Source organism: Sylvia atricapilla, chromosome 14 (genome assembly GCF_009819655.1).
Source record: "Sylvia atricapilla isolate bSylAtr1 chromosome 14, bSylAtr1.pri, whole genome shotgun sequence".
In the NCBI taxonomy this organism is placed as follows: domain Eukaryota; kingdom Metazoa; phylum Chordata; class Aves; order Passeriformes; family Sylviidae; genus Sylvia; species Sylvia atricapilla.
In genome coordinates, this window is record NC_089153.1 from 13,134,591 (window position 1) to 13,146,092 (window position 11,502).

Genomic DNA, 11,502 nt, shown 5'->3' on the forward strand with positions numbered 1-11,502 from the left:
AAGCAGGTGGTGTGGGAGACTCTTTGTCCTGAGCTCATCTTTTGTAACCTGCACTCAGGTCTCTGTGTGCAGTTAGGGGAGCTACTGCAGGCCTGGTTTTCCCCTGGTAGAGGCAGGCAGATTGCCACAGTGCTCTGTGAGGTTTGGGATTCGAGTTCTGTGCTGTGCTGACCAGGCACAGGGCAGGAAGCAATCATATAAATTACATGGTGTGGTTCCCAAGTCCTGAAACTCTGCTGCTTGAGTGCTCAGAGAGGTATTGACTCTCAGTACAGAGGATCAGATGTAAACAGGGTCGGGGAATTAAGAAAACTTTAATATTTTTTCCTTCTGACTCATACAGGCTTTGCCTGAGGCAGCATCATTCCTAGAGAAATGAGTTGACTTTGACATGGATTGGTGGGACAGAGAGCTGCAAAGAAACATTATCTCATTGTTCATGTAATTACATTGTTCATGTAATCTGGCTTATGCCAGAACTGAGAACTGGAGAGTCACAGTGGGAGAACCCAAATTTGTATCTGGCTCATTTCAATCTCTCCAGCCAAACATCTTGGCAAAGAGGTTGGCAGAACATTATTGCTGAGTCTAAGAAGCAAGTTCACACATAAAATAGATAGAGATGTCTTTTTCCACAGCATGGGCAGTCATGTACAAGCCACATACCCCTGAGGAGAGAATACAAAACCAGATCAGAACTGTCTCCATTATCCCAGGGGAAGCCCTGGATGAGTGACAAGACCATGGGCTGTGGTGCAGGGTCCTGTAAGCTTGCCTGGATGCCTTGCAATTGTTATATTGCTATTGTTCTTGAAGCTGAAGACCGTCCATCTATTGGAGCTCCCAAGGAGGAGCCCAAAGTCAGCAGGGCTTGTTCAGCACCACCTAAATCCATGGATAAAATAACAAAGTGAGTAAAGGAGGAAAGTCATAACAAGACAACCCTCTGAAGAGACACCTTTACATTGCAGCAACGTCCACCACTTCCAAGAAGATTGGTGTCCAGAGGGAGCTGCCTTTCAGTGGGCCAGACCTGGAGGTCACATCACCCTCTTCATCTTCTGGATGGGGGAGAGCAGATTTGTAATGAGCCTTTACTGCAGGGTCAGACAGAAGCTGCCAACTCCACAAGCTGCTGTGTGTCCGTGTGCCTGACCTGTGGCCAAGGGTGACGCCGTGGTGGCCCATCACTGCAGCTGGGGACCCACCAGCTGCCCTGCCCCACTCACTCCCAGCTCTCCTGGCCTTGGCTCCTCGCCTCAGCAAGAAGCGAGTACGTGCTGCCTCCCTCATTTCTTCCTTTTTCCACTTTTCCTGTGTGGCTCCCACCCACCTACAGAGATGCCAGCAGGGCTGGCGGGCACCCAGCGCTGCCTTTTCTCTTTGCCAGAGGAGGCTGCAAGTGGCAGCAGGGGAGCTCTGCAGCTGGCAGATCCAGGGTCTGACTTCCTCATCCTCTGCCCTGGTCCTTATCCCTTCAGCTCCAGGATCTCCACCACTGTGTGTCCCTCTTGGGGAGGACAGAAGAGCTCTTGCAAAGCCAGTGGCTCAAATTCCACCCAAAAGCCATGTGTGACTGTGTGGAGAATGAAGCACCTTGAAGTCTCGGGGAGAAATGCAGAGGGCTGCTCTCCCTGCAGTTCCCCTTCCCCTCAGGCAGACAGGATGAAGCCCTAAGCACATCCTGGGCTGCATTTCAGGCAGGATGAGCAGCCCTGTGTCTCTAGCACAATTATAAATAGCTGCCTGTGGGCTCCTGGCCTGTTCGCAGCAGTGGTGGCCTGGGCAGAGCTTTCTGCTCAAGGGGCAGACAAATATTTCTGTCTGTGCCTTATTGTTGCACAGGCTGGCTGGCCTCCACCTCTGCTGCACTTTGAGCAGCAGGTGAATCATGTTTGGGTTTGTCGCCCCGCCGCCAGCTCCTCCTTTCATAACGCACAGACGTCACGGCTCTTAAAGAGGTCAAGTTGTTAGTGCTCGGAACATTTGTCACCCAGAAACCTGTCCTGGTGGATCTGCCAGAGCAAATTGAAGGTTTTTCCTTGGCAAGAAGCCTGGCACCATTCCACTGTGGGTTTTAGGAAGGTATTGCAGTGAGATTTGGGGAAGCAAGGAGCCTGCTCTGCTCTTCTGGAAGAGCAAATGCAGAATCCTAGAGAGGTTTGCAGGGGAGGGAAAGGTGCTGGCAAAAATCTGTATCCTTAGCATCATTTTATGAAAATTAACCCCAAGAATTAAACTCTGCTATAACTTTTAGCTGTTAATTAACGTAGCAAAGATTCTTAATTTATGGATATTCAGCATGAAGGGACAAGTTGTAGAAGGATGCAGCACAGAAAGGAGCAAGCCTGAGTGCTGTGCAGGAAGCAGGAGCAGGGATTTCACCTTCTGAAACATCCTTCACTTGTGTGACTCCAGTTCCATTTGGGTTTTGCTTTTCTTCTTTTTCAGCTCAAAAAGAGAAGAGTGGTTTCATAGGAAACCTCTGCCCAGCACTCTGCAGAGATTAGCAGATCAGAAGCAGGGCTGCAGGAATCAGCTTTTCTGGGAAAGTCAGGATTTTTAACTGTTTCCATTTTTTAGTGGAATGAAAAAGCAGCTTGAAATTTTCCATGAAGGTCACTTGAGAACAGAGGGAAGATTTCTTTTTGATCTTTACCTTAGAGAGCCTTGTTTCCCTAATAGGACATTTTATATAATAAAGCCCCTAGACGCAAGATGAAAAGTCTCATCACAAAATAAAGGCCCAACCTATCTGTTCTGAAATTGTTGGCATTTATAGAAAAAGGCCTCTGTTTGGGGGCATCTCTGCATGAAAGGGTATAGGACACAATTCTTTCTCCACACCTAAGCTCTCTTGGTATCTCTGCTGCTATGAGGCTGCAGACAGCCACATGCTGTGCAGGATCCCTGCAGGCACCCCCAGATGCTGTGAGCAGGGGCAGCACAACTCCTCCTGCTCTCTGAGGACCAGCCAAAGTTATTATATAAATTTGTGTAAACAAGACTTGCTTAAGTAACTCCATGGCTGCCAGTTCCTCTTGCTGGTCTTCTTTTCCTACTCCGCCCCTCCAGAGCATGGTGTGATGGGCATTTGGCCCAGCTCTGTGCTCCATGCTCCTCTCCCAGCCAGCTGAGGACACAGCAGCTCCAAGGAGCCCCTGGTTAAACCTTGCAGATGCTCCAAGCAAAGGAGGTGGTTGAAACACCCCGGTGAAGTCAGAGCTGAGGCCCAGCAGCACTTGGGCAGCTGCTGCCTGTCACGTCTGTGGGCAAACACCCATCTCAGCACACTGAGGTCGTGTTGGGGGACGTGTCCCTCAGGAGAGCCACTGAACTGCTGTGACTGAAGGTCCTCAGCATCCCCAAAAGCCAGATGCTCCACCTGCCTCCTCCACTAAGTGTTTTTAGAGCCTTAATCCCCATGGCTAGCATGAATGTTCATGCTCTACACCCATTCACGTCAGCTGGCTTCAAGCCAGGGCTGAGGAATCAGGGACACCAGAGAACTTGTAATGGTTTTCACCTGCACAACTTTTTGGGGAAACTTGGCCAGCTCAAATAAAGGCAGGGCGAGGGCGCAGAGGGGAGAGAACTACGTGCAGGGCAAGGTGCCAAAGGAGAAGCTCAGCTGCCAGAGGACACGGCTGGATGTTCACACAGCCAGTCCCTGGGTGTGTTTGGCCCTTTGCTCTCCTGCCACAGGGATCTGGCTGCACGTGCTGTGTTTGCACAGAGCTTGGTGCAGTGGCCTGAATCAGGAACTGTAAAACATGAGCAGGAAACAGGAAATCTTCTCCTGGCTTGGTGCTCACCATCACCCAGCACTGCAGAGTGCCCAGCACTGGCCTTGAGCATGTGAAGGTGCTGAGACTGGGGCAGCGTGAGGACATGGCTGTGGGGTCAGCTGGAGACAGACATTTGCAGGCTCCACCCATTTGGGGAGCTGAAGCACAAGGCACAGAGGAAAATTTCAGGGCTTTTGGATGAAATACCTGTCAGCTGGAAAGCAGAGTCCCACTCCAGTGAGATGCAACACCTCTCAGCTCCAACTGAGCATCTACAGGCAGGCTTGACTTCAGAGTCTGGCACATCATGCTTGAAAAGTTTCCAACCTTTATCTTGAAAAGCAAAGGCAATGCCTCCCCTTTTCATGTCCAAACACAGAATTTATTCCAAGACATTACCATCCTGTAGTAGCGTGGCCTGAGGGAACTGTAAAATTCTGTAACTCCATCTACTATTTGGAAGTAGTTTGTGTCTTGTGCAAGAGTCCTGTGTACTTGCACAGAGGGAAAAGTAAAATCTGTAAAATAACCCCACAATGGATTATTTTACATTAATGCACCCAAGGGTTCATGAAGCAATAAGGTAGTTAAAATCAATCCTTCCCAAGCCCAAACCAGCTCATTGAAACCCAGTTTAGCTTTTGGGGTTGTTTGTTTTTCCCATCTTCGTGTTTTCCCTTTAATCTTTGTGCTGGATAATTAAGACAACATTCCTCAGCATCTTTCCTGCTGTTTGTTGTGCTTATACAAGAGCCGGCTGCATTTGTTCCATGGAAAGAACATCCAAAGCCACATTCTGTGGTTTCAAGTAAAATCCTGCAGTGTTGACTTTTAATCTCTAGTTTGCCTGAAATCTGTCTTACTCAAGGAAGTACTCATAAAAATAGACTTCTTAAGGAAAACAAAACAAGGCAGCAACACAGCAGGGAGAGCTTATGCTCGAGTTTGCATTGAACTTTTTATTGATGGTGAGACTTCTGGGCTTGGCCTAATAGTGCCTGGCAGCAGCAGCAGTGGGTCGGGGGGCTGGTCCTGTGTCCCCGTCCGAGGGGCTGCCGGCTGGACCCTGCCAGCATCCCGGGCTCCTGCGCCGCTCCCTGTCCCCGGAGCGCTCCCTGACCCAATGCTCTCCCTGTCCCCGGAGAGCTCCTTGTTCCTGGAGCGCTCCCTGACCCAGTGCTCTCCCTGTTCCTGGAGCGCTCCCTGTCCCTAATGCTCTCCCTGTCCTCGGTGCTCTCCCTGTCCCCGGAGAGCTCCTTGTTCCTGGAGCGCTCCCTGTCCCTAATGCGCTCCCTGCTCCCGATGCTCTCCCTGCCCCCGGAGCGCTGCGGGAGCCTTACAAAACAGCCGAGCGGTTATGAAACCCGTGGCCCCGCTGCCAGACGTCTCGTTCCCGGTAGATGGCGGTGCCAGCTCATTTTTCCTAATTTTTCCCACTTCTTTTTTTTCCTGGCGCCGCGCCCGATGCCAGCCCTCGGCGGCTGCGGCGGGGCTGGGGATGAACAGGCACGGCCCGTGCGCTGGGGTCAGTGCTGCAAAAAGAGAGAGCTCTGGCGGGGTTTTTCCCTCCTATAACTGCTTTTCGTTTGGTTTTGATAAATTTGAAATCAGCTTTAACAGCTTAGCACAGCTCCAGATGTCTGTGCTCGCTCATGCCGCTCCATCCCACGATAAACAGCGAGGAGGGCACGGGGAGGATGTTGGTGATGACAAATCTGGAGGGGCTGTGCAGAGCCAGGCACACAGAGCCCCTGCGTTTCTCTCCAGACTCTGTCATGGTCGTGTACAAAACCTGCTCACCCAGATCGCAGCTCCCCACCTATTACTGCCTAGAGTGTCTCCTTCTGCAGAGGGACAGCACTGGGTAAGCCGTGTGACTGGGGGAATAAACAGCATTTCTCTTCGGAGATCACAACATCTTTATTTAGCTAGGAGTGGCCCAGTCGCCCTCCAGCACAAGCTGCTGTTTCCTCAGTGTGCCCAGGGCATGCACTGCTGCTCCAGCACGGAAAGACTAATCCTTGTCTTCCTTCTCATCATCCTTGGCAATGCCTTGGTCCTGGGGCAGGAACAAAAAGAAAAGGGACAGCAATGTGAGGGCAGTGCTGACTGTCCCATCCCAGGTATTTGGTGGCAAACCCCACAGGGTTGGGGTGCAAGGGAGAGCCAGGTCCCAGCACAGAGCTGGAGGTGAGGTTACCTCCTCTGAATCACTGTCAGAGCTGCTGCTCCTGTCCTCTTCCCCCTCTCCCTGCTGGGGTGAAGAAAGAGGGACAAGCATTACTGGGAACACTGCCACTTTGCTGTTTGAGCCAGAGCCTCAATTCAGAGAGACTCCTGCTCCTGTGGGTATCCAGAGCCAGGCCTGGCACCACTGGTGCTGCTGTGGAACCACGTGTGACCATGGCACCACAGAGCCCTCCAGAGCCAAGAGCAAGGATTTCATGGTGTGTGCAGTGAGGCAGCATTGCTGTCCACACCAGGCAGCATCCCATTTGGAGAGAAAAAGGAGGGAGAACTAACCAGGAATGTTGGGAGCAGAGAGACAGCTGTGTCTCAGTGGAAAAGCCATGGACACTGTGATTTCTAGGTTGTGGACAGCATAGCTCCATCTGCTACAGCTGTGGGTTTGCCCTGGGTCAGACGTGGCTTCCCTTTACAGCCAGGATGGAAATGGTTCTGCAGAAAACTCCGTCATTCCCCTACCTTTTCTTCTTCCTTCTTCCTTCTCTTCTGCTTCTCCTCTTTTTCTCCCTCAGTCGTTTCCTTCTCCTTTTCTTCCTTCTCCTCTTTCTTGTCCTTCTCCTCTTTCTCCTTATCTTCCCGTCCGAACCCTACAGCAGGGTACAGAGGAAGGTTCATTGCCAGCATGCAGAATCCAGCACACACAAACCCTGCAGGAGCCCCTGGGCCCACACCAAACACTCACATTTCAGGATTGTCGACATTTCACCAAAGCCAAGGAGCTCTGGGGCACCAGGCAGTCACACCTACAGAACAGAGAGCACTTGAAGGAGCAACCAGAGAGTGGAGGAAGGTGAGTATTTCAGGGATGAAAACACCTCCCTGGAACATTTAGTTTTCACAGAGGCCCTGTGTAATTCCTACCCCCTAAAACAGCAAGGAAGGAGATCAAACAATCTGTGCACTGCACAAAACCCAGAAGGACCAGACCTTGTGCCCACCCAGGCAACCCTCTCTGCCCAGGAAAGCAGCAAGTGCAGAGTGATGGAGGGAGAGAAATCTCAGGGCAAATGTGCAGGGAGATATCTTAACCTCTCACCATGAACAGGTGCAAATCACAGAAATATTTCAAATTAAATGAGGAAGAAACAATAAAGAGCATGTGTGGGGACTCCCAGGAATCCCCAGAAAAAGAAAACCTTCCCTGAGGGACAGGGTGATGCCAGGGAGGGAGATGGAGACAGCAGCAAACAGAGAAGAAGCCAAAAGCAAGGGTAAGAAAACTTCCCAAGCATTGATTAGGTGCCTGAAAGGTGACAGATGAAAAGAAAGGAAAGGGAACAGCTTGCTTTGAAAATAGGAGGCCCAAAAAAAGCTTAAGAAATAGTCTGAGCAGGTCAAACCCTCCTTCTCATACACAACCAGGGCAGTAGGGGTGAGGGGATCAGGGAAGAGCAGATCCACCCCTGCTGCAGCAGGTAATTAGGAAATAGTTTCTCTTCCAGCCAGTGATGCAGGAAGGCAGAATATTAATGCTTCCTTTTAATGGTTTTTAGCCACAAAATGACATCATCTGGTTGGTATTATTCGCCTTTTTGAAGGAGCCAGTTGCAGCCTCTGAACCAATAACATTGATTTGTATTTTTCTAGGCAGGTTTTTAAACCTCCAGGATGCTGCAGGGGAGCAGGAAGCAGAGGGGTTTGGGGTGGCATCAGGGGAGAGGGAGTTTGGATGGGAAGGAAAGGAGTGTGGGAAGTGACTGATAGAAGATGTAATCAGTGCAAAGTTAAAATCTAATTAATAATGAACAGCAATCTAATTCATCTCCGTAATTAAGAAGTGCAACTACTAATTGAAAATAATCACATTTTAATCTAAAATCATTAAAAATAATCAAACATTAACAAAAGAAAAGGCAGCCCTGGGAAGGGGTAGGAGAAGGTGTAGGTGATGCTCTGACCCCAGGTTCAGCTCACCAAAGCTGCCCCACGGCTCCCATGGTGTGCCCAGCCCCAAATCCAGGAGGATGGCCCTGCCTTGTGCCTTCACTGCCACAGGGGAGCACTTAGGGAAACACAAGGTCCAAGATAGGTACAGATGGGGATGGCACAGAGGTGGTCATCAAGATTTGCACTAGGAGATGGGCAACCAGACCAAAGTGCAGCAGCCAGAGCTGGGAGGGGATAGCTCTGCCCAAACACATGGCAAGAAATGCCTCTGTGGGAGGTTGAACCCCTTTAATTCCCCCCTGCACTGCTACCTCTGTCCCTGGGGACCAACCCTGCTGATTTCCAAGAGATGGGGGGGCTCTGACAAGCTCCTGTCTGGGGGGTGCCACCCCCCACCCTGTGCAGCCCCTGCTGTGGGTGCTGGCTCCTGATGGCTGCCAATGCCCAGCTCTTTCCCATCCCATCCCAACCCATCCAGTTTTGCCTGTTCCTCTGGAGCCTCAGCCACCTGGCCTTTGGCACAGACAGGTTTGCCTGCCCCAGATGAGCTGGTTTCCTAAAGCCCAGGCAGACAAACCAGCAAAACCCAAGGACCAGCTGATGGTCCCCACAGATCAACTGCAATTGTCCATAGGCAAGCAGGGCATGAGGTGCAGCTGGATCAGACCTCTGGCTAACGGAGCAAACCTATTTGGGGTATTTTTTACCTTTCTAGATGAAACCCAAATGGCCTCACCCCTCCAGGCACAACAGGCTCACACTGAGCCCACTCCTATCTTAGCCAGGGGACTGAAGTCCTTCCCACAAACTCAGGCCCCTGTTGCCATCCCCAAGACCACATGGAGCACCAGCTGTCCCAGGGATGCTCCTGCTGCACCCTCATTCACCCTGCTGTCCTGCTCTGCTTCTCCAGCCTGTAAAATACACAGGTGAGTCTGTAAATTCCCTGGATGGCATAAGGGAGAAAGGGAAGGGCCTTACCTAGAGCTGGAAAAGAAGTGATCTCCTCGATGCCTGGCTGGCAGCAACCAGGGCTCTGAGTATTTGAGTGTTGTGGTCTCCTCCCCAGTCCCACTTTTGGAGTAGAAAAACTGGCTCTGCCATCCGTCATGGACAGCACATGACACCGGAAACGTGACCAGTCCCACTGGTACCCACAACAGGCATTGCCTCCAGCACAGGCAGGAGCACAAAGACCTTTTGCAAGCAAGTCAGGGCAGCTCTGGAGGCTGCAGACATCCACGGGGACCAGGCTGGGACGAGGGAGAGCACTGGGGACTCAGTCTGGGAACATGCTATGGTCAGGACCCTGCTGTAAGTACAGAAAAGGGGCTCTGGGGCATGCCTACTGTGGGTGGGAGATGTCAGGCATCTCCAGGAGGTCCAGGCAAGGCTGGACCAGGCAGAGCTCAGCGCTCCCAGCTCCCTCCAATGCTTGTCCTTGCTGCTGGCTTTCACTCCAACATATCATTAAGTAAATACCTGTCAGCAGAGAGCAGTTACCAGCAGGTCTAAACACTTGCATAATGTGCCTTCCCTCTAAGGCAATGCCCTCATTTCTAACAGCACCAGCACAGGATAATAACAGTAACAATAGTGTCAGAAAGGGCTTGTGTACCCAGCTAATTTGTTTTCCCCACCTAATAAAAGGAATTAGCTCTCCCCTAAGATTTGTCCCATTTAACGCCTTCAACTCTACAACAAAGTTGTTCCCACAATAATTTGACTTTAATTTACAGTAATTGCAGGGTGTGTGGAGCCCCCTCTGACAGAGTGAACCTATCTCTGGGTAACCCATGCAGGGAGCGAGCAGCTCTACAGGATTCAGTTGTCACAAAAACCTGGCTATTTCTGCCCCAGACCTCCTCCACCACAGGCTGCACTGATCCCAAACCTAGAGCAAGAGTCCCACGGGCAAGTTTAGGTCAGAAATGAGGGATAGGTTTTAATGTTGAAGGAGATAAACCCTGGAGCAGCTCAGCCAAGCTGATGGCAGAGTCTCTGTAGCTGCCCAGTTTGCAATCAATAGCTCTGGTGCTCTGACAGATGTTTCAGCTCACACACAAACCACTCAGGGAAGTCCTGCTGCCAGCACTTGGTCTTGGGATAAACGCTGGCAGCAATCCCATCTGTGCCAGCATGGCACAGCCCCCAGGTCAGTGCAATCAGGGAATCTGGTGGAGATGTGCACATGGAGCACCCTGAGAACAGGTCCAGGGAGGATCTGTTTGGTGTTGGGAGCAGCACAAGCATCCAACCCACACCTCTGAGCAGCTCCTGCCACCTTAGGAGGATCCTCCCCCACAAATACCAAACTCAAACTTGTTTTTAACTGGTGACCTCATTGCTCACTCATGCCAGCCCCAGCTAGGCTCTCAGTCCTCTGATGCCTCCAGCATCCTCCAGTGAGAACAGCCCAGGGGACAGCCCTGCCATTGCTCTCTGGACACAGGGACACAAAGCATCACCCACAGAACCAGGACCCTGCTGACCTGCAGGCCAGGCTGCAGCCACCAGCATCTTCCTGCAGCAGGACAGCAGAGTGGCAGCCAGGGACACTCCTAGGTCCCAGCCCACAGACTGCACAGGCTCTGGGCTCACCCTGCAGCAGGCACAAAACTGCCCTTGAAGGAGGGAAAGCAGCCTGCCAGCCAGCACCCAAAACACCAGTGCATGGTAACCTTGAGCTGCTGTCACAGGAGACTCCCAGAAAACACGGATTAGCACAGTAAAGGCCACTTTTGTCCTCTGTTTCTGTGCTAAGGAGCCTGTGACTACAGAACACCAATCTCTGCTTAGGTCACAACATCAGAGACCACTCTTTATTTTGGGTTCAGTGTACACACCTGAGAAGGAAATGCCAGAGCCCTCCTCTTCCTGCCACAAGCTCCCCCATCCCTTACCTGTGAATCAGGCCCTTTAATTTGTGCTGTGGGTGACCTGGGACAGGTGCCCTTTAGTCAGGGCCACCAGTGGCAGCATAGCTGCTGCTTCTTCCAAACGAGGACAACTGCTCATCCTGCCAGAGGTTCTACACGCTGCTACTGACCATGCGTGTTTGAATAATGGAAAATGAGTCCCTGGGAAGGTGTTAGGCAAGGCCTGGGAGCACATCCCAAAGCCCACTGGGAAACCCACGTCTTTTTTACGTTTTAAACCCTTCCACAGCAGCTGCCAGGAAGCAGCTTTTACAGCTGCAACTAACAGAATCACTCCCAAGGAAAGAAAACAATTGCAGAAGGCTTTTTTTTTTTTTTTTTCTTCCCTCCAAGTCACTGCCAGCATCTTAGCTGACTTATCTATTCTCAGCCACCTCTCACCTCCCCGAACACCACCAGAAGTGTTCAAATTACTGTCAGCTCTCATTAGGTTCACACAGAAGGCAAGGCCAAGCAGGAAGACCTCCAGACAGTTGGATGCTGAATTCTGATGAATCCTTTGGGTAGAAAGGTTTCAGCAGCCATGCAACTGTTTTTGTTGCCTATCTATTGCAGTCTTTGCACTGGCACACAAATGAAGCTGGTGCACATTTGATTACTGGCTGCTGTAACAAAATCCAGGAGGGCACATGACTGAAGGA

The 11,502-nt window shown here is 51.2% G+C and overlaps 1 protein-coding gene across 1 annotated transcript; it reads right to left on the reverse strand.

Annotated features, from left to right (window-relative positions):
* Window positions 1-5,242: 5,242 nt before the first annotated feature.
* LOC136367516 (uncharacterized protein DDB_G0286299-like) lies at window positions 5,243-9,082 on the reverse strand. Its single transcript, XM_066329215.1, has 4 exons — window positions 8,904-9,082; window positions 6,495-6,622; window positions 5,989-6,042; window positions 5,243-5,847 (listed from the first exon to the last, which is right to left on the reverse strand). The coding sequence occupies exons 1-4, from the start codon at window positions 9,031-9,033 to the stop codon at window positions 5,803-5,805; spliced, it is 357 nt and encodes a 118-aa protein (XP_066185312.1). The 5' UTR covers window positions 9,034-9,082; the 3' UTR covers window positions 5,243-5,802.
* Window positions 9,083-11,502: the final 2,420 nt, after the last annotated feature.